The sequence below is a fragment of the Ceratosolen solmsi genome, unplaced genomic scaffold, assembly GCF_000503995.2.
Source record: "Ceratosolen solmsi marchali unplaced genomic scaffold, CerSol_1.0 scaffold69, whole genome shotgun sequence".
NCBI lineage: Eukaryota > Metazoa > Arthropoda > Insecta > Hymenoptera > Agaonidae > Ceratosolen > Ceratosolen solmsi.
The window spans coordinates 113714-136383 of NW_011948464.1; the positions used below are offsets into that span (position 1 = coordinate 113714).

Sequence of the window (22670 nt, forward strand, 5' to 3'; positions counted from 1 at the left end):
TTAAGTTTACGGTACATAAGATATGTTAAAATTATTAATTTACGAAATAATATAAAGTTTTAATATTTATACATAAATTAGATAGTATTACGAATAGGAATAGATGTGCACCCAATTCTTCATGAAATAAATTATAATAACAAAATCCACAAATTTTTATCACCGGATTCTGCGGTATATACAACTGGACACATAAAAGTGCCTTGCAGTGATCAATAAAAGCAGAAAAATTACAATAATAAAAATTAACTTAATAATAATTGTTAAACATCGAATTTACGTGGAACCTAATAAAATAATATTGATAATATTGTACACCTTTAAAAAGATGTGAGGTTTAGCAATTATATATTGTAAGATTAATACATGAAATAACACTGTTATATTTTAATATTAAAAGGATATATATTTAAAAGTTCAAAAAATCAATAATATGAATTGGAGAGTTGATAATAAACATTGATGCACGTCATTCTTATAATTTTATATTAATAAATCTATCGCTATTTTAGCTATATAACCGACTTACCTTAACTACAAATGCTCATTGATACTGCTTTAGTAGGTACGTGTTCGAGATTCAGAGAATCTCTCGAATGTTATCATTTCAGAAAAAATCTCAACGGCTACCATTTAAAAAAAATTACAACGCTTATAATTTCAAGGAAATTATTCAACGGTCATAACTTGTAAGAAAATTCTCCAACGGTCGTTGGAGATTCGGAAAAGTCGGGATATCCGAAATGAGTGCACAATCACCCCATTTTTTCTCGCAGCACAGTCGAACCCATTGTTCTAGCGCTATGATCGGCCCCTTTGTCTTCAGCTAACAGCCGCGTAGATATTTAAGGCAAGCGCAAAATGAGAAAAGTGCTGTTCTCAGTCACGAACTAGTCGATCAAGGCACTACTCAGTCATGAGCCAGTCAACAAGAATCAATCAGCCAAACCGAGTCAAGAGAAGCAGTTGCAAGCTATTCCAATAATATTGCGGCTATTACATACACTCTCAATAGAGTCGCTACGGAAGGCCCTTCTTATACTAAGTAAAGTATATTAGTACTATTATTAGTATTATGAATTCTATTTAACAACTTATACTATTTATTCATTATTCATTGTATTAATCGAATTCCGAAAGATTAAATTAACTTATTAGTATTATTTAATGTATATCTTAAATCACATAGTAGTCATTTTCTTTATAAATTCAATTGAATAAATTAATTTGAAAACCAATATTAAGATGGATAAAAATCAACTCTTAATGTTTGTTACTGCAATTTGTAAAAACTTTAGAATAAACAAATTTTGAAGAGAACTAAATTTCTTTATTTCAAACTTCAACGCAAACATTTTACTCTTTATACATATATTAAATTTTATTTCAATTCATTATTTTCTATTTATGTTAATTGGATACTAGTTTTACAAACAGAATCAAAATTATGGCCAAATTAAACTCTGTAATTTATCAAGCTACACATTTCAGATACAAGATTAAGTTTAATCGTGGCGATAAATGAAAATTTCTTTTTTATACTTTTCATTATGCAAAGGTTACTGTAGATAATATGAATCGTTTAATCAGTTTTATTCATATTTATATTTCAATGTTATATTTGAATAATATCTAATAAATTAAACATTTTTACATATACTTTGTTTCTACATTAATTAAGATAAATACATTTTTTTCAATATCAAATCTAACCTGTTCGATTTTAAATTTGAATACAAAATTTATTGAATGTGATACTGTGAAGTTATAAATTATTATTACACAAAAAAATTGAACTTACATTTGTCAGTGCTTATTTTTTTTTACTTTCACTTAAAATTTGAAAACTGTTAAATAAGACCATTATATATTCATAGTAAAAATAATTATAACATATTGTATTTTATTTTAATTATTTGTTTATTTTTAAAATTATTACAAGTATTAAGCAAAAATTATTGTTGTTGATACATTTAATATTTACTATAATTATATCTTCAGTATATGAAACAGTTTGTAAGTAGATATAAAATGTTTTTTTCACGTGAATATTTATGGCACGTCAGTCTTATTAATCGTAATTTTCTATTAATTATAAATTACTATATTTTTATTAGTAATATGTTTCATAAATCTACAATATATTTTATTCTATCGTTATTATTGTAACATTTCCTTATATTTCTGTTTATGCTTACTTAACATTTCAGTAACTGTAACAAGTTGTTTAATAGTTGCCTGTAACAAAGAAATAGTAATTATACAATTGCCATGAAATACATACAAATAAAAAAATGTATTAATTAAATATATAAATCAATTAAAATTATACTTCTTTACATGAGTAAATAATATACCTATTACTCGTTTATAGACATCTATAATTAGTATGCAATATATATTGACATTGACTTTATAGATTCCTGAAAATGCCATACGAAGTAGAAGTTAAGTAATATGAATAAGAAAAAGAAAGAGGCTAATAGTGAATATGCAACTCGAAGAAATATTGAATTTCAGGAAACTGGTACTATATTAAAATTTATTAAAATAAATGAAATAAAAACGTACAAATATTTAGAAAAATGATACTAAAAATTTAAAAAATCAAAGGATTTTTCAATAATAAATGTGAAAAATTGATGTGTCTTTATATATTCCTTAAATATAAATTTTGCATGAAATATATAATAAATGCAATTCATATTATAAATTATAAATATTTAAGTGATATACGCATACTTTTTAGTGACATAACAATATGAAATAATAACAATTAGAAATAAAAAATTGAATAAATCTAAAAAATAAAATAACCAAACTACAAAGTACTAATTAATAAAGAAACGCAAAGATACATAAAATAAATAAAAATATCAATGTTTGTATAAAATATGATCAGCATCAGCAGAATTTATAAAAGAAGTAATACAAAAATTACAGAAAGTATTAATTTATTTAATATATATGTGTAAAGCTTACAAAAAAAATTAATTGAATAATATTTAAATATATAAAATTGTATCGGGCATTTTGTATGTATTAATAATTAATCATATTACAAGCTACATTGTTTCGTCAGACAATCATCGTTGTTGAAAAAGTAATTTGTTAAAAGTACATTCATATAATTATGTAAATACTAATAACAAACAAATTAAGATATACACAATCTTATTAATTTTTTTTAATTGAATAATTTTGTCCTGTACAACTTATTCATAATTTTATGTATTTAAATTTTTCTGAAGTATTTATATAATTAAATATATTTATCAAAAATAATAAAAAAAAGTACCTGCTGTTTCGATAAAATCTGCAATTCTTTCAAATGTAATACACAAATATGATGCAAGTTAGCAAGATCTTTTGCTATATCCGATATGGATTTATTTCGAGAAACAATATTATCAGGTTCTGGTCTATCTGAAACATTCTACAGAATATAGGGCTTATTCATTTATATTAGATTAAATTTAATCCATTACTTTAATTCAAATGAACATTTTATTTAAACGTACCGATATTAAAATTAAAAATTATAAAAAATGATAAATGTGCATATCATTGTATATACGTGTATATATATATATATATATATATATATATATATATATATAATTGAGATACATTTATAAAATAATTAAGCTACATCGATCAAGATTAAATTTGTATTGAAGAAATTCTATTATAAATATTATTTTGTGCCTAATAAATATGCTTTCATATAGTTTTTTATTAAAATTAAAATAATAAACTTTGAGATAATATTTGTGCATACTTCAAACAAAATATTTATGAAAATATAACACCAATACGATTTTAAATAGAATTGTCAACTAACAAGCAATTTTTGTCATACCATATGTCTAAATAAATTTAAATATTACTGTTCGAGATCGAAACCAGTTTCAAGACCGCCGATTGTCGGCATCGCTTTTAGATAGCATATTGGTATATATTGTGACGACGACACGTGACCACATATTCGGCAACCAACCTAAAAATACAAGTGCGTTAAAAATAAAAAGAAATCTGTCGCCAGTTTACAAGGTACATCTTCTTATATTATTAAATAAGCTAGTCACATACAAGCAAAATCACGCTTCAGAAATCTGCCTTTAAAGAATAGACTGAGAAAGAGTACGCTCGATCGAACTAACACTTCGACAACGTACAGGCCCACAAAGAGTCGATAAGAAAACAGTACGCTCTGTCGAACTAACACTTCGAACACCGTACAGCCCCTCAAATAGTCGACACAAGTGACGCAATACATCAATTACATTGTCAAGGCCAGACAACATGTAGACAAATAAATTACTATAAATAGATTTTCATTCAGTCCTTCAAAGTTCAAAGGCTTGTCATTTATGATTCTTGCGTGTGACTAGTACTTTCTACTACTCCCATTATAAATAAAGACATAATTGATTACGCACCAATTTCCATAAACATCTTACATCATATCAAATATTCCATACATCAAGCATACTTGATGCAAACACCATCTTCTCATGCTACCTCATGAGCATGATTGAATACACCGGCTGATATTTGCAACATCAGCATAACCTCAATTACAAGATACACAGTAATAATATCCATAGAATCTACGATAATCAAGAAAGCAAGGAAACACCGTCACTACTACAATAGAATAATTTTCTCTCTGAACAACAGTGCAATATTATTATAATATTTAACAAATAATAAACATTGTTTTACTAAACATGCATAATACATAATATTTTTGAGCCCTTCCACTTATTATTTCCTCTTAAGTTATCACGACGAGAGACTAATCCACTGAACTATTGAATTAGCAGTTCGAGTCATAAAACAAACCTTCAATAATCGATCAATTACAAATCCTCAAAAAGTAAATTTTGGGAAATGTTTAATTATATAAATAGCGATACGTATAATGTCGGTAATAGGTGTAATAAGGATTCTGCAACATGACAATCGTATAAACTATATTCATAAATTAAGTATCTATGAATGAAACTAAGGAAAATTAAAAAGCTATGGACAATAGAAAACGAATTTAGATACAGAATTTAGAAATACATTTAGAAAATTACGTATTAGTAAAAATTTAATATTTAAATGAAGGTAATTTAAAAATGAATGCAATATAATATGCATTACTTCATATTCTAGGAAAATCTCTATTTACAACGAATAAATAAATAAAGTAATTATACTAAGAAAAAGTTTCCATACATTCAAATTAATACAAAAACAATACTAAATTTTAATATTTAAACCTTTTTACAGTTTCAGATATAATATGTTACTATTCATATATTACTGTAAATTCATAAGAATTCAAAGAAACATAAAAACATTAATAGTTATTAATTGAATTCACAAGTTAATTAAAGTCAAAATTATGATTTATTCTTCGTTCTTTGTGTTAAATACAATACTGTTTTAAAAGCTCTAATATGTGAATGAAATGAAAGTATTTCCGTATATATTAGATAATAATAAAAAGTTGATATTTTTATAAACAGAACTCTTTTCAATGAAAATAAGCCTTGTTTAGATTAAAAAAATCTAGTACTGAACATGTTTTAGTTTGGTTTAAAAATTCTCATAGGGTCTATCTTATATATAAGAAACTGATGCCGAAAATTAATTTAAAAAATAATATTAATTTTTTTAACGTTCATTTACAATTTTTTTTTTCAAATTTGTATTATTGATTCTGATTAACAATATAATTTTATTTTATTTTAATCAAACGTTAAATATATTAAATATAAAATTATTATTTTAAACTTTTTAATTGTGAATTTCTTAATCGTTAAAAAATCAATATCTTACAGTTTAAAAATTATTTAAATTGATATTTGTTTATAAATTTGAATATACAATAAATGTTATACTAAATTGTTTTGAAATTTATGATTCTCGGTAAACATTAAAGTCTTTGCTTAAGAAAGCCTTACAATTTATCCGCATAGCAACTAAAGAAGATTCTCGAACCAACTAAAGCTCACTTTCCGAGAATTGACAGAATTTCCCAGAATTGTAAGCTCTAAATCTACACAACCATATATAAAAAGCAGCGTACGTCGAAACAAATTAGTCTTGTTGAGTAAGTCAAAGTGAAATAGTGCAAGTCACATCCAGCAAAAGTTCTACACGTCTGTCTATAGGAATCCATGCAAGGTATACTTCTTTGATTACATAATTTATTGCTGACCAGCTGTCGATGCGCCTTCCACAAGTTAACTATTGTCAGACCGCATTGAGGGCGTCGGTATAATCTGGCAACAACAGGAATCTATTTATCATTTATTGTTATTACCAAATATCGCCGACATTATCGGTCAGACCTCTGCAACTTGATTCCTATCAGAATGCAGAAAAGGGCGCCGATACTGTCCGGTAACTCGGGATAGACTATCGTCACTGCGACGCAACATCGGCATTATCAGCCAGGCGTCTGCAACTTGATTATTAACAGACCGCTGAAGAGGTCACTGACATTGACCAGATAGTCCCCACATTTCATATCGCCAATTAGAGCGCCCATGGCCACGCGTCTTGCGACTTCTCCTTCGGGAATTACTGGTACATTTCGCTAATACAATTAAGCGCATTCAGTACAAATAGTCCAGTCTCATCTTGCACACCCGGACGACGCCCTGCAGTTTATCAGAATCACGACAAGCTCAACAATTCTTACACCGACTAGTAACACCAAAGATCTACTGTAACATAACCTTAAATAAAAGTAACTAAATCTAATTGTGTTATACTGAATTGATGCATTAACCTCTCACTCATCCCCCCTTTTTTCCACCATTAAACAGGTGGTACTGTCTAAACCAACCACCTTGGTATTCTAACCATCCGGGTGGCTAGAATTCCAAACACTAATATAATCTAAGATATCTTAATATTATTTCGTACACTGTAGAATAAATGATAATTTTCATTGCTATCAAGTTATTAAAAATGTTATTACAATCCTTTCATACAAGATCAATACACATATACGTAAAACATGTTTGACGATATACGTATATAGCATTACCATGTAAATGCAACAAATATTATCAAATATTATAATATATATTAGTTTCCACCATTTTAGGTTTCAAATTTCGGTCATTACTAATAACGTTGAATGAGTAGCGATTAGCACATAGCAATATAAAATATATAAGACAAATATCGGTCTGATAGGCTCTAATGTTAAAATGTTCAAAATAAGAAATCGGCAATTTTAATTAAATCTATTATGCTAAATCATCTAAAAGTTTTATATTTCGTTCTATTGTAAATAAGAAATTAATTTTTTTTCGACCACAACAAATGTTAAGTTTTTCTTTTCATGTTTGTGCATTAGTAAAACTATATATTTGTAACACAAAATAAAGTATTTAATATTTTATGTACAATATGTATATTATATAATTAAATTTTTGTTCAAAATTATTTTCATGATTATATGTAATAAAATAATACAAAAAACGGTTTCAAATTCATTTTAATTGAAATAAACATTATGAAATTACAGTATTATTATCTTACCGATAATTGATCAAGAAATACTACCATTCTTTCTTTATTTTTTAATATAAATGGATTAACAACCTCCATATACGGTTCTTTTCCTCCAAATTCTATAAGGTTAGCTAAATTTTGTAAACATTTAGCTACCATAACTAAAGATCTGTAAAATAAGATGGTATTAAATAATTGTAGCTTTACCAAAACAACTTGTACTATTTTAAAAATAAAAAATTGAAATATTTGTTATAAATTTTATACACTTAATAACAATGAATTTATATTGATAGTTGTAGGAAATTCTGTCTATTATAAATATAAGCGATATTGACATTTATTTCCTTATCCTACTAAGTATACTATTTAGTATTATTTATCATTTTAAACGTAGTTGAAATATTTTGGGTATGAAATAAAGGTATAGTTATAAATGGTATAGTTTGAAATATGTATTATCAAATTAATGAGACGTAATAGTAACTCCGAGTTCGTCATTAGTACTTATTAGCTGCTTATTGAATTTTGTAATAATTTTTTGATAACTTTAATTTATATCTCGAAACCTTAAATTTATGTTTTTCTCTGATAAAATAATTAAATTATACCAAGACACTGTCGCAATAATATCTTGTAATTATTTAATCACCATAATTATTATGATTTATTTATCTTTAAAAATGTTTCGATATAAAAAGTACTTCTTATTCATCGTATTTCGATGATGCGTATTTATTTCGATGCACTATGATAGATCATTTTTGTTGAATCAACGTTTTTGAATTTTTCGTAATGGTAATACAAAAATTCTTATTCTTCATATTAGGTTATTTATTTCTCTAGCATTTGAAGCAGTGCATAATTAGTATAAAGTTCTATATTTGACACAATGACCAATCAAGAAACATATTAATTACTCTTATAACAAAGTAGAAATTTGAAAAACAGATTAACTTTTTTATAAACTATGATTTAGCATTTTACTTAGTTTTATTAAAACTGCATAGAAACTGCAATCATTACATATTTTAACTTTTAAAGTGATCACAATTTTCTAATTTGCCTTATTTTAACTATCTTTTGGCACTTTTGGATGTGTTGTGGATTTCTTGTACAATATTGTTTTTTATTTTTAATATCGCGTTATTCTTGATATTTGATTTATTTTAATTCATTTTTATAATTATCCAAATTATGGTATATTTTGACTTATTCATTTAAAATTCTAGCTCTCGAATTTTTGTAAACATTTGATTCTCGGAATTCTCGAACATTCTAAAGCTTAACTTTCGAATACCCTATAATTTTTTCCGCATAGAAACTCCTATGCATTGTTGCCAGCTAAGTAAGCTGCCGCGTGGATATTTAAAGCAAGCACATAAGACAAAGGATAGTAGATTTTCAGTCATTGACTTCAGTCATTCAGTCATGCTATTAATCCATGACAGCTATTGACCACAACAGTCGGAAGACGCGTCAATTCTCCTATGCTTCTCGATAAGGGTTTGACACTATCTGCGTCATATCAAGAGAATGTCATACTACAGCAATCACCACAGGATCTCTGTGAATGAAAACATCATCTTTGTGAGTGAAAGCAAGTCAAAGACATCTTAATTATTGCTAGTCCTTAGCTAGTACAAGACTAGCATGACGCTGTTATTAATAACACAAAACACGTTCACTAATAAGAAATGAGTATAATCATTGCTGATCCTTACAAGATCAACATCACCATCGTCAAGTAACATCTGATGTAGATAAACTATTCACCACATGAGCAGTTCCAAGCAACTGCATCATCGTGATTGAACATAGGATACATCTTTCCATCGCATAAATGCAACACATCAATAATATAATTGTAAATAAACCATAAAAAATAATATTTAACGATGAAGCACACACTGTATTTCTACAGCCATTCCACTCAACTCCTTCTCAAGCATCCGCTAGGGCGGGCGGCAATTATTATAAAGCTATTGAAACATTAGTAATTCGAGCCAGGAAATCAAACAGTTTCGAACAGAAGCATGACAATATAAAAACGTATTAATAATGAATTATACTATACAGAACAACCAATTTTTATATAAAGAGATGTTATTAACATACAACAGTATCATGACCGAAAGCTATATAAGCAATGATAAATACAACTAGAACCTTATATTAAAATATAATTTGTTAAAAATGAAAAACTAAACATTCAATTTAACAAATGTTTTTGTTTACACATAAAATATAATAAATTTCATAATAAATTTTGTATTATTTAAGATTATACAATTTAATCATAATTATCTTACCGAGTTGCTGCTGGAGAAGGCGATTCGGAAATAAGATTGAATGATTTTGGATTTAGTATTGCAGGACAAAGGAGACGTAAAAATATAAATCCACTAACTACTCTTGTTCTAACTAATCTTTCTTGAGGCCATTTAGACACCACAGCTCGTTGCAAACAAAAACAAATGTATCGTAAACTCTTTGAGCATACATCAGGACTTGTAAAAATACTTAAGGTTACCTCGTCCAAAACCTAAAAATTGTTATAATATATTATAGGGTTATATATATAACATATATTTTGGGTTATTATTAAAGGTAAAAATACAACATATTCTAAATAATTGAAATTCAATAATGGTAATCGTAGAAAATACTTCTCTAATATTTAATGAAATAATTTATTTACTAATTTATTTAATAATAAAAAGAATAAAAATTGTATACACAGCCCAACGCCAAAAAAGAAAAACCATCGATATGTAATAAGGATCCAAACTTACATCTTGATTTATATGCGTAAAATCAATAGATATATGAAAGATGCACTGATAATTTTACAACATACATTTTTTTCGTCAGAATATTAAATAATATCCAAAAAACTTTTTATTGTCTGTTGATATTTAAATTTTTGCATATGAATTTGTTCTGATTTTGAAATTAGAGCATCAATAATAATTTTTAATTCCTAAAATAAAATAATGTTTTTAATATGTAATTGAAATAAAAAATTGAAGAATCTACAAATTAATTTACATATTGTTTTACATACTCAAATATACGTTTTGTGTAATTACTTAAAGTTGCTGCACAACTTTTTAATACCTTATAAAACCGTAAAGCAATGCGACTACATATTGACAATTGCTTTTACAATATAAAACAGCTTAAAATAGTTTATTAAAATAATCATTTTTTTACTCGTTAATTAATTGAATGGTGACTTTCTGTAAACGTGTTTTTAAATTATTCATAATAAAAATTAATTTTTTATTAATGTTTGTTATTTATATGCAAGATTAAATTAAGAATATTTAATGAATCTGTATATTATATTATAACATGATCGACAGGAATCTCAACAAAAAATTATTTTTAAATTGGAGTTATATATATAATCGGCAAAAAGTATAGATGATAAATTTATGTAAAAATATAATTATGTGTATTTTATTATTATGTAGGAAAGCATCGTAATTACAATAAATAATAATATCAGGATTTGAAGATTATTAACAAACATTTTTATTCTTATATTATTATATTAGTTTTATATATGTTCAAAAGTTTGTATATTTGATCCGGTCGAAGGATCAAATGTATTTAATTTTCTGGCTCGAACTGCCAAGTTCAATAGGTCAGTTTATTTGTCACCCGACTTATCGATGCTTAGGAAAGGACATAAGAGGAAGGGCTGTAAATATGTACAGTGTGCGTAAACTTCGTTAAAACATCGTTTATTTGGTTTGGACAATTACGCTATTTTTGTTTTGTATTCACTTCTCGTGGTAGAGTGTTCTAGCACAATGATGTAGTTGCTCTTTGGTGATGGTGAGAATATCGTCGATGATGTTATGGGGGTCAGCAATGGATTTTGTATATTCCTTGAAGGGGAATATGGCTTGGTTTGAGATCTATGCTAACGTTGTAAACGTTAGCAAGAAGAGCCGACCATACTCATAAAGGGAGTATAGGATTATTTATGGTCTGTGCTAACGTTGTACGGATAGCAGGGAGAGCCGACCATACTCATAAAGGGAGTATGGGATTATTTATGATGGTAGTTATTCTCAATGAAGACTACTGGTTAACATTCGTGTGAAGGAGGGTCTGATACCATGGTTCGTGTGGTCAATTATTTCTTTGTATTGCAGTCAGTCCTTAACTGGTTGTTAACCGTTGCGCACTAGAGAATTGAACGCGTGTTCTTTGCCATGGCTGCACTGAGACAGCGTGGATTGTGTGACTTTCTTTCTGCTGTAAACTCCGGTTTATTAGCGTGGCTAGAACGAGTAACTGACTCGGAGGAATAACTGACACTGTGTAATGAGTAACTGCTGAGTGATAACTATGAGTCTTGATGGGCGCTTCCTTATCAGCGTGATATTATTAGTATCAGTGCGGCAGCTTAACTAGTTGGCAACAATACTTAGGTAGCTACTATGCGGAAACTAACCGGCTTGCAGAAGATTCGAGAATCTAAGCTTTGAGCTATTCGAGAATGCTGCTTCTCAAATTTTACAAACATTCGAGGACTAGTAGGCTTAGAAAACTTCCCAGAACCGAAGGCCTCCAAAAAAATGCTCCAATTCCGAACAATATAATTTACAATACTCATTACTTGTTTATAATAGTTTATGTTTACAAATAATTGAATATATAACAAGTACATAATTGTAGTATAAATATTAACAAGAAAAAATATAATTTAGATATTATTTCATTAATCAAAATAAACCATAAAATTATGTTCGATAAAATGCGAGTTTATTTAGTAAAAAACATGCGTTAAATGTAATATAAATTACCCAACAAACATAGAAGAATAAAACTGAATAATCATATTTTCATAAATATTATGTGTTTGCTTGACATATTCAATTCATCAGAATATCAAAATTATAAGTTTCACATATAAAAACTTGCAAAAAAAACTAATTGAAAAAATTGACAAATACTGTATATATGTATATTTAGATTAATTTATTCCTTTTATAATTTATTAGAATAATATTAAATGATATATGCTTACTTGTAATAAAAATTCCGCATTATTACATGCATCTTCGGGTGAATCCATTTTCGAAGGATTTAATTCACAACTCTGCTTAGTATCTATTAATTTAAGAACAGTATCTTGTAAAGCAGATTTCAAAAATGATGTACATACAGATTTCATATATAAATCCATAAGAGTCGTTGTTAAACTAGCTGCTCTGAATAATGTAGGTGTCTCTTCTTCTTTATCCACCTACAATAAAATAAATGAATTTCCTTTTATTAATTATATTATAAAAGTTGAAAATAAAAATTAATTTTAAATTGTACAATGATCAATAAAATTATATTTAAACTTGTTTTCATATACAATTAGATATGTAGTTTATGCAAACCAAAAAGGTAAAAACATTTGAAAATGAATTATTTTCCTGATCTAATATTTCTTTTTACATCTTCTTATTTTGTTTGTACTTTTTAATGAAAAGATCACTTTCTGATCGCAGCTAATGACATTTAAACTTTAAAACTACACCTCTTTAGTAGTTTCAAAATTATAATGAAACAATTTTACAGCGCCAATGAAGCTAAAAAATTAGTAAATAATATTAATCAACTTATATTTATTCATATATTTATGATAAAATATAAGAAAACAATAGTTTTTCCCTGTATTTATAAAAAATTTTCATATTACTAACAAAAAATTTCATATTCATACAAAGAGATATTAATAATAGTTAATAACAGTAAATATACCTCCAATAATAAAACTGAATAAAACTTAGTTATAAAATATACATTCTTTTTTTATTCTTATCTTATTATATCCTCAACTACTATATCTTGTTATTGCCCTAAAATGCAATATTAATGATTAAATTAATAAATAAAAATTTTTTTTATTAAATATTGTTAAATTTCATAAATGAAAGTGATCACAATACCATAGAAATAAAAGGGATTAAAAAATATATATAATCGTAATTTGTCATATAAGAAGTTTTTTAAAGCCAATAATTAATATTATAAAAATGTAAATTTACAATATCATAAGAATGGTAAATTAGCTTTTTAAAATATTTACTTGAATCCTTTAAAAATATTATTCGCAATATAAATGTTTTAAAATTAATAAAAAATACCACATATAGTATTTATAAATATAAAACCTATTGTCAAAGTAAATAATAAACAACAATTTACAGTAAAAATTTGTATTATGATAAAAATATTTAATATTCTAAAACGTTAAAAATTAGTTGTTTATATCCTATTTAAATTTGTAATTTATTACAATTTTATAATTTTCAAACTTAAAATGAAATATAAAAACCTTTAATAATTATAATTTAGTAATATTGACTTACTTCAGCTTGAGTTAATGTTTTTAAAAGATCTGCTTCTTTTCTTTCATGTCTGCAAGAAATACATATATTCATTATATATTAATTATGTACTGATGTTTGGTATATATATTGAATTTTAATAATACATATATTAATTCCATATCAATGTTTTGAAATAATTATTTATTCCCTATTACTGATGTACAAACTATTTTATTTAATATTAAATCAATTGTTTCAATACAATTACTAATTATAAAATTCAAACAAACGTTATTGTGACGTTAAACTTTTACATATGTTTACATATAATTCGATCTGTGTAGCATTTCAACCAAATTTATTTTCTCATCAAATTTAATATTCATTGAATAGTTTAAAACGAAGATAATTAACTTGAAATTCATAATTAATTATAAACATTTATGTTAATATAAATATTACAGTGTATATCGTAAAGAATTTTCTCTCTTTTTTACAATATATTTATATAAATAATATATTCTAAATATAGAATCCTATGTTTTATATTTTCGCCAAATCATTTAAAAATACTAATTAATATATGTAATTTTAATACTCATAATACGCATGAATGTTATTGAAATAAAATCTATATCATTTAAAATGGTTTTTATTTCTCCAGCTCTAAATGATCTTAAAATTTTGAATAAACCATATAATAAAAAAGAAATTACGTTATTTCAATATCAATAAGCGTTACAATGAAAATTTTATTAAAATTTTTTTAATATTCTTTAAATATTTATAAAATAATCTTCATTTATGTAATTACCTTTATAGTGCATATTACAATTAAATATACTTTACATATCTTATAAACCGTATTAATTAAAAATATACATTAATTATGCCGTTTTTTAAATTCTATTTTAAAGCATTTAGTACATAATACCTAACCTTGTAACGCGCTAAAATACATTAAATTCAATGTATATTTAATACACGGTGAATTTTGTCCAACCGGTAAGCTACTTTCATAAAAAACTTTTTTTAATTTGAAATATAATCTTATTTAATAATGGCCATAATATTGATATTTTCGTTATACATAATACTAAATGTAGATTATTTGCGAATCCTTTTATCCATTAATAATAAAAAAAACCAATCACAAGCTAGCAATTGTATCTTCTACAATCATCTTTAGGAACTATGACCACCAATTGTCTGGCGTATTAATTTAATATTTAACAAATCTGCTTTTCATGCTGCTTATTACGTTTTACTTTATAAACTACACTATAATCATTCTAAGTTGGTAATGAGAATCGTTGAGATCTTGCAGTTCCATGTTGGTTACCACGCATTGTTAGCATGCACTACATGCAGATGTAGAATGTCGTAAATCTCCGGATCGTCTTGACGTAGTGTGCTTCGTGGTAAATTATTACACCGAGAAGAGGTCGTAAATCAATTGACACTTCTTCGTGTAGTGCCACGTGGTGATAACTTGATTGTGGTCTCTTCCTTGAGAAAGTACTCGTTAGCACTGTGTATAACTCTACTTAGTATGAAACTGTTGCGAGCACCTTGTTCTGTGGAGCGTGTGCTCTTGGTGGCATCTAGTATGGGGAATGCTTGAGACGACTTCGTGCTAGATGTATTAGTATTGGAAAGGCCTGCGACTGTTTCTTGACGATCCACTGGAGAGTGAGTACGTTCGTTCTCTGCGGCGTCCATCGTAAGAGAGAGAGCGCCTCTTCCATAGCTTTTGTTAAGACAGACCATCTTCTGCGGAGTCCCCCGTAAGAGAGAGGATTTCTTCCATCTTGGACGACTCACTAGTGAGTGTGTGTCTTATGTTCATCTTCTTTAAATGCATTCCGCTGACCACGGCATCAACTTAACGACGCTTGCTTCCTTGGCGTCTTTACTTGAAGCGCCCTCGCTTACCTATCCAAGCAACAGTATGGCTACACTTGACAATAGTGGATGCGATTGTGTACCATTAGATTTGTATTTTGGGGTTTCATGACTATTTCCAGATGTCTAATGACCTGGGTTTTCCAGGTGTTTAACGATTTGTGTTTGCCGGATGTCTAATGACTTGGGTTTGCGAAATGTTTAACAACTTGGGAAGGGTTTTCGCAATTTCGAACAAATACATATCCTTTCATTATTATTTGCAAATGCAATTGAAACATTGATTGCAGTACAAACTATCGTACTTAATATAATCACAACGTTAATATTAAATATTTCAAACAACAAACATTATTTATAATTCATTTTATTAAACAATTATTCTAAAATAATCATTATTAAAAAAATTAAGGCTAATTCACTTATTTTAATTGAGACACTACAAATATTATATTAAAAAGATTATATTATAAAATTAAGAATTGTTATATTGTTATAAGACACTGTCATGTTTTTACCTTAATTTATAATCTCAATCTTGTTTATCAATTTGGATTTGGTAAAAACATTATAACTGAGCGATATGTATCATTAAAAAAGTAACAATCATTTTTATAAATATATATTTGTTAAAAGCAAATTTTTTATATACAAAACTAAATTTAGTGCCAAATACTTCATTTTTGTTTATTAATAACAAGTCCATTTTTTTACTAATTCTTTCAACAGTATTGATTATAATTTTAATTTTTCTAATTTTTAAAAATTCACCAATCAATTAGATAATCAAATTATTGATATCAATTTATATTAATGAATAATTTGTATATTATATACTTAATTTTTAGTTACTAAATAAAAAGAAAGTGATTTCCTTCCCTGAATGTGATTAAAAAATACACCAGTTGTCTAGTATTCAAGTACATTAATTGCATTATATATATCATACATTGTGTTCGAAATTGATGTAGTTTTCTCCGCTCGAACTGTCGTTACTTCAATAGATTAGTTTGCCGCCCGCCCTAGCAGATACTCGGGAAGGAGTTAAGTGGAAGGGCTATAGAAATGTCGTGAGTTTTGATGAATATATGATTTATTTACTATACAATTACATTTTTATTTATGACAATTACATTATTATTACAATTACATAATTATTTACTATACAATTACATATTGGTGTCTTGGAATTATCTTGAGTCTAATGTGAAGATGCGATTTCTTCTGTTCAGTGGATTACGCAAATACTTAGTCACTAGTTTTCACCAATAAGTAAGAGCTCTCTTCTGACTTGGCTTCCCTACGCAGACAGACCTTTCGAATTGGCTTTTCCACACAGACAGCCCTTTGCTGCTGGCCTCTCGCAATTAGTCTCCACTCAAGGATCTTCTGGTCTTAATTTTCCAATCAGGGTGCGCCGCTTTTCGGCGGTATGATCGAATGTGCACGCCTCTTTTCCCACTTCCGAAGAAATTAGGCTTAGATAATGACAATATTGAAAAGAGTGTCTTTGGCCGCAGCACCTTAATATGGAAGACTTACTCTTCTCCGGGAGTTAGCGACGGGGGGAGGGTGGTTCTTGGTCAGGCGTCTTCGCTTGGCCTATGCAAGCGGCAACATTTGGCGTACTTGAAAACAATGCATGCGTATGCCCTTGTGGCATTGAAGGCACGCGTGCGACACAGATTGCCGGACGTCGCACGAGCTGGTTTCTTCTTACAATGAATTTTAGGAAATGTTTTTCAACTCGATTGTTTTCAAATATTTTAACTCTCAAAATATTCTCGTGTAAACAGACTCGCCGCGTTTCCGCTGGTAAATAGCAATGGTCGTTTATTGCATTAAAAACAATGACTACGTCTGTAGCGCGAAGAATAATAGAAGTGGCTGGTTACGAGTATGTTCCAGATGTACTGACCTTTTCAAACCTCAAACGACTGTGGGAAAACTTTCTTAGATTTTATGTTCATTCGATATTTTCTGTGATACGTTCAATACATTCCATGTGTAATCATCAATTTATACATGTTTCATAATACTATCCATACATTATAATTTGATGCAAGATAAGATTTCCTAAAAATGAATTTCTATTATCTATCAAAACATAATAAAAATCCAAGATATTTGAAGTAATTTGTAACATATATAAAAATCTAATTAAAATTAAACAATAGTAAAATTTGTGTTGATATATTAAAAAATGGAATTAAGTTAATCGGACATTGATTTATAATCATAAGTATATAATCTATTAAATCTATTAAATACAATTAAGATTATGTCCAACGATTATAAATTTTAAAACAAAAATATGTTCATATTTGTTATTGAAAAAAAGAAATTGACTATCTTTTAAATAGATTTAATATCAGAGTAAATTTTAGTTTAGCACTCCAAATAATTTAATGAATAATGAGATAAGCATAAAATTAAATTATAAAATATTGATAAGGTATAAACCAAATATCAAAACTCAATTTTCACTTACCATTTGCAAAAACAATCAGTTCTATGTGCAGTTACATAATAAAGGAAGAGGCAATGAAATTAGATAAATTTTTTATTACGCATGTACGCTTTTTTGAATCCTAAATATAAAACCATAACTCTTATTTTTTATTGAAAATATAACTAATTATAACGTATGTTTCTCACACTATTTTTCACTATATTCTTTTTTTAAAACCGAATAAAAAAATTGCTGTAATCATATATTATGTAAATAAATATAGTTGATACGATAAATTTATTGCTTAACGTCTATTCAACCTCTCGATTGTAGTACCAATATTATATCATTTTCGTTTTCTCTTATTAATTATTTTATCTATATACAAGTACAGAAAAATAAAATAAAAGATTAACTATTAATTCATATTTTTTCGATAATCCTGATCTACATAACCTTATTGATATACACTTGTATATACTCTGTTGTGCCAATTCTTTGCTTACTAAACTTAAAAACTATACAATTACGATTTATTTGCCCATTGAAAAGATAACGATCAAATCAGATGTCGAATGTAATTTTTACTTCTGCATTATTTAAATCTCTTTCTTCCTTCTCTCTCTCTCTCTCTCTCTCTTTCTTTCTCAGAAGAAAAACTGCATCGTTTTACACTTTTTATCTTACAATTTATTTTGTCTAGATCAAGTACTTTATTTATTCCTCCACTTATTTAATGCTGAACTCTTCGATTGTAAATAGTATAAAGATTTTAGTAAGATGACACTCAAATATTTGCTTTAAATAAATTGATCTAAATTCTTATTAATATTTATAATTAACTAAATTTGTATCAGAATATTAAATATATTCACATAAAGTATTAACACTGATATGATTCTTCGTTCAATTACATCCAGTAATCTACATTATGACATATAATTTACTTAAAGTATATCTATGTCTAGCAATATATATACTAATGATGGATTTTATTATCGTTGCAACTTCATTGTTTGTATACCACTACCATTATGTTTAATTACAGATCCATTAATCTTTACATAAACTCGTAATTTGAAATATAATTCAATTCAGTTTATGTTTGACAGTTTTTATAATAAATAATATTAATTAATAAACCGTAGCATATACCTTATACATTATAAATGTGTCTTCAGCATAGTTGCAAATTTACTACCTTATATTTTTGTTGAATTTTCAGTTTTTATTTATTTGTTTTCAACTTTTCTACTATCCTGTAGCCGAAATAATAATATATACACACATATATATATATAATATTATTATTATACATATATAATAACACATAACAGATTAACTTTTTATAACTATAAATAACTATTCCTTGCATGTCTTTAATATCCACTGGTAATATTAAGGAAATTTTATAGTCTACAATTAAAAGTAGTTTTTATAATAATCTCAAAGAAAATAAATATGATTTAAATTTTACTTCGTAAAAATTGAATTTAAAAAATATAAAGAATATATTTGTTATAATATAATCTATTAACTATAAATGTAACCAAAATTCAACCAAAACTTATAAAAATAAAATATTAAATCAAAATTTTACAAAATACTCGAGTAAATTATACTTGCTTTTTAATTATATATATATATATATATATATATATATATATTTGAGTTTAAATTATTTATATTGAAGAGTTTTATTAATTTATTTTATATTTAAAATCTAATATGCATATTCTTATTATTAGATTGTTATAATCTGACTAGTAATATAGCATTTAATATAAGTAGTGTATAATACATAATAAATTATACTACAAACATACCTAAATATCCTTAGTAAACTGTTGGCTAAAGGAATTCGATCAAGATGGCACACATCAGCTAATGCTTTAACAACTTGCAATTCTGGATCAAGTAATAATTGTTGCAAAGGGCTATATTCTTCTGGTGGCATTGCTAAATCATGTCGATATCTACAAAAATATATAGGTAAACAAATGTTAAATATCAATTTTAAAACATAAAAATTAATTTAATTTATAAATTAACATTATGCAATCAATTTCATTGAATCTGTAAATACAATTTTAGTTGAAATATTTACATAGATAAGATAATAAATTAAAAGATATATCTTACAAAATATGGATTTATGAATTATATTCATAGAAGAATTTTAATTAATTATAAAGTTTCCTTCATTATCACTCATAATTCTGCTTTCCAATAAATTAAAACTGTTTATCTACAAAATCGTTCTTGATCAAATATTTGTTAATAAAATTACACTATGTTACTTAATTATCTCAACTGCAATATCTCATAACGGCAAGTATTTTATCAATTTAAACGTTTCTTTGTCGAGATTGTCAAAAAGTTTTACTCCATTTGTTCGAGATTGAAGCAACTTCCAAAACCTTTGGCTCACGGCATCGCTAGTCTCTCTAGCTCTCAAGTTTATGTAAATACTTGGGTACGAGAATTTTCGAGTACTTTTATGTTTTGGTTTCAAATAACCTGCAATGTTTTATATGATTTTCGCATAGTAACGTCACTTGAAATTCTCCAAAATTTCTTACGCCTTGTTTTTTCTTAGAATTCTCAAATCATCTAGATTTTCCCTTCTGTGCCTCATGTAAGATTTTCCAGTGCAGCAACAACGATGCTTTGTTGCTGGCTAAGTAACTTGTCGCGTGGATATATAAGGCAAGCACGCGACGAGGCTCACTCTCTAGCAAAAGCTCGTACAATGAACTCACGCAGTAAACATTTTTCAGCAGAGCCGCCACGGAACGAACAAGTAAGTCTTCAGTTTCGTGTGCATATTCAACAGGCTTGTAGGCTCACGATAAATTTCTCAATCAGTTGTCAGTTATCACTCTATACCGTAACGACATTACGCTATGTAACAGACCGTTACCTTTACTTATTATACGTAGATAATTTAACCAGACTCGGCAACAATAAACTAGTAAGCCAAATACCGTGAAGTCAAAGCATTTACCAACTGTTTTAAGTGCGCTATAGTTCAAGCAGTCACGAATTCTGATTGCATTCCAAGAACAATTAGGAATAAGAAGCGTAGTGGCGCACTCATTACAGAATTCAGTAAGACAAATAAATTTCTTTGAAGTTAATTGAAAGCACTTACGCGCCAGCCTTGTACGGCATTGATTGAAAGCATATACGTGTCGGCCTCGTAAGACATCGAATGAAAACACGAACGCGCCAGCCACGTACAGCATTGAAGGTGCGCGTGGGCCAACCGCGATAGGTATTATTAGATCGCACAGCTCATGCGAACGGCTGAAGGTGTACCATGAACCAGCCATAAGGGCAATATTAGATCGCGAAGCTCCCGCGAACGGCTGAGGGTGTATGGAAAGGCACTGGCTACAAGGGCATTATCGAAAGCGCGAACGTGTTAGGCACGTACGGAATTGAAGGTGAGAGTGCACCAGCCACGATAGGCATTAATTGAAGGCACGAGCGCGCCAGTCTTCACGGCCACTGCACGAAAAAGTACCAGAGATTTACGACCGCCTACTTTCAGTGTAACCGTTTACCATCGAACTAGGTCAAGGATCAGAAGATTAACAATCTCCTACCCATGCATGTAGTGCATGCACATGTCGCGTGACAACTACCACCGAACTGCAAGATCTCACAAATTCTCAACACCATCTTAGAATCATATTTATTGTGCAGTCTGTAAGTAAAGAGAAAAAATGTCAAGATATGCTATTGTGTTCATTATTGAACAAATGTGCTATTAAGCTATTTTAATAAAAAATTTCAATTTCAATTTGCATCTTTGTAATTATTTATCTGTATAACTAAAAAAAAATGTTCTGACACACCATCGAACATATAACATATAACAGTTTTATAATTATTTAAGATTATTTAACATTGTTGTATAATTCTATATGAGATTAAATTTTATTTTCTTATGTGCAATTATTATTCAATAACAAAAGCATAATAAGGTTAATGTTAAAATTTTCTTAATAATTTATTTATGTATTATATATATTTGAATATCAAAAATAGAAATCAGATACTAATTAACCAAGTATTTTAATAGTAGTTGTCCACGAAATAATTTTCAAAACAATGTGTAAACAAAAATGTAATTTTCGTATAAAAATCTATCTATTAATATGAATATCGATATAAATTTATATGATTACGATAAATCTGAATGTATACTAAAAAAGGATGTTTTAATCGTATATATAATCAATCTTACAATATAAATTTTTTATTTAATATATTTAGATGAATTTGACAACGTATAATTGTGACAATATAAACAAATGTGTTTGTCACTTTCTGTATGCTTGAAGTATACCATTATTTTAACTTTTATATTTAAATGATTAGCCTTTAAGTTTTTTTTGTATCTTTGGCTTTATTTAAAATTTATATGATATTAA

The 22670-nt window shown here is 27.2% G+C and overlaps 1 protein-coding gene across 1 annotated transcript in view; it reads right to left on the bottom strand.

Moving 5' to 3' along the window:
* Positions 1–1968: 1968 nt before the first annotated feature.
* The window catches only part of vap (RAS p21 protein activator vap), a 40832-nt gene continuing 20130 nt past the window's right edge, over positions 1969–22670 (bottom strand). The window contains exons 9-15 of the mRNA XM_011505557.1: positions 20055–20204; positions 13911–13959; positions 12575–12793; positions 9840–10072; positions 7555–7696; positions 3299–3436; positions 1969–2238 (exon numbers count right to left, since the gene is read on the bottom strand). Coding sequence (XP_011503859.1) covers positions 2161–2238; positions 3299–3436; positions 7555–7696; positions 9840–10072; positions 12575–12793; positions 13911–13959; positions 20055–20204 — 1009 coding nt within the window. The 3' untranslated portion in view covers positions 1969–2160. The remainder of the gene's footprint in view (positions 2239–3298; positions 3437–7554; positions 7697–9839; positions 10073–12574; positions 12794–13910; positions 13960–20054; positions 20205–22670) is intronic.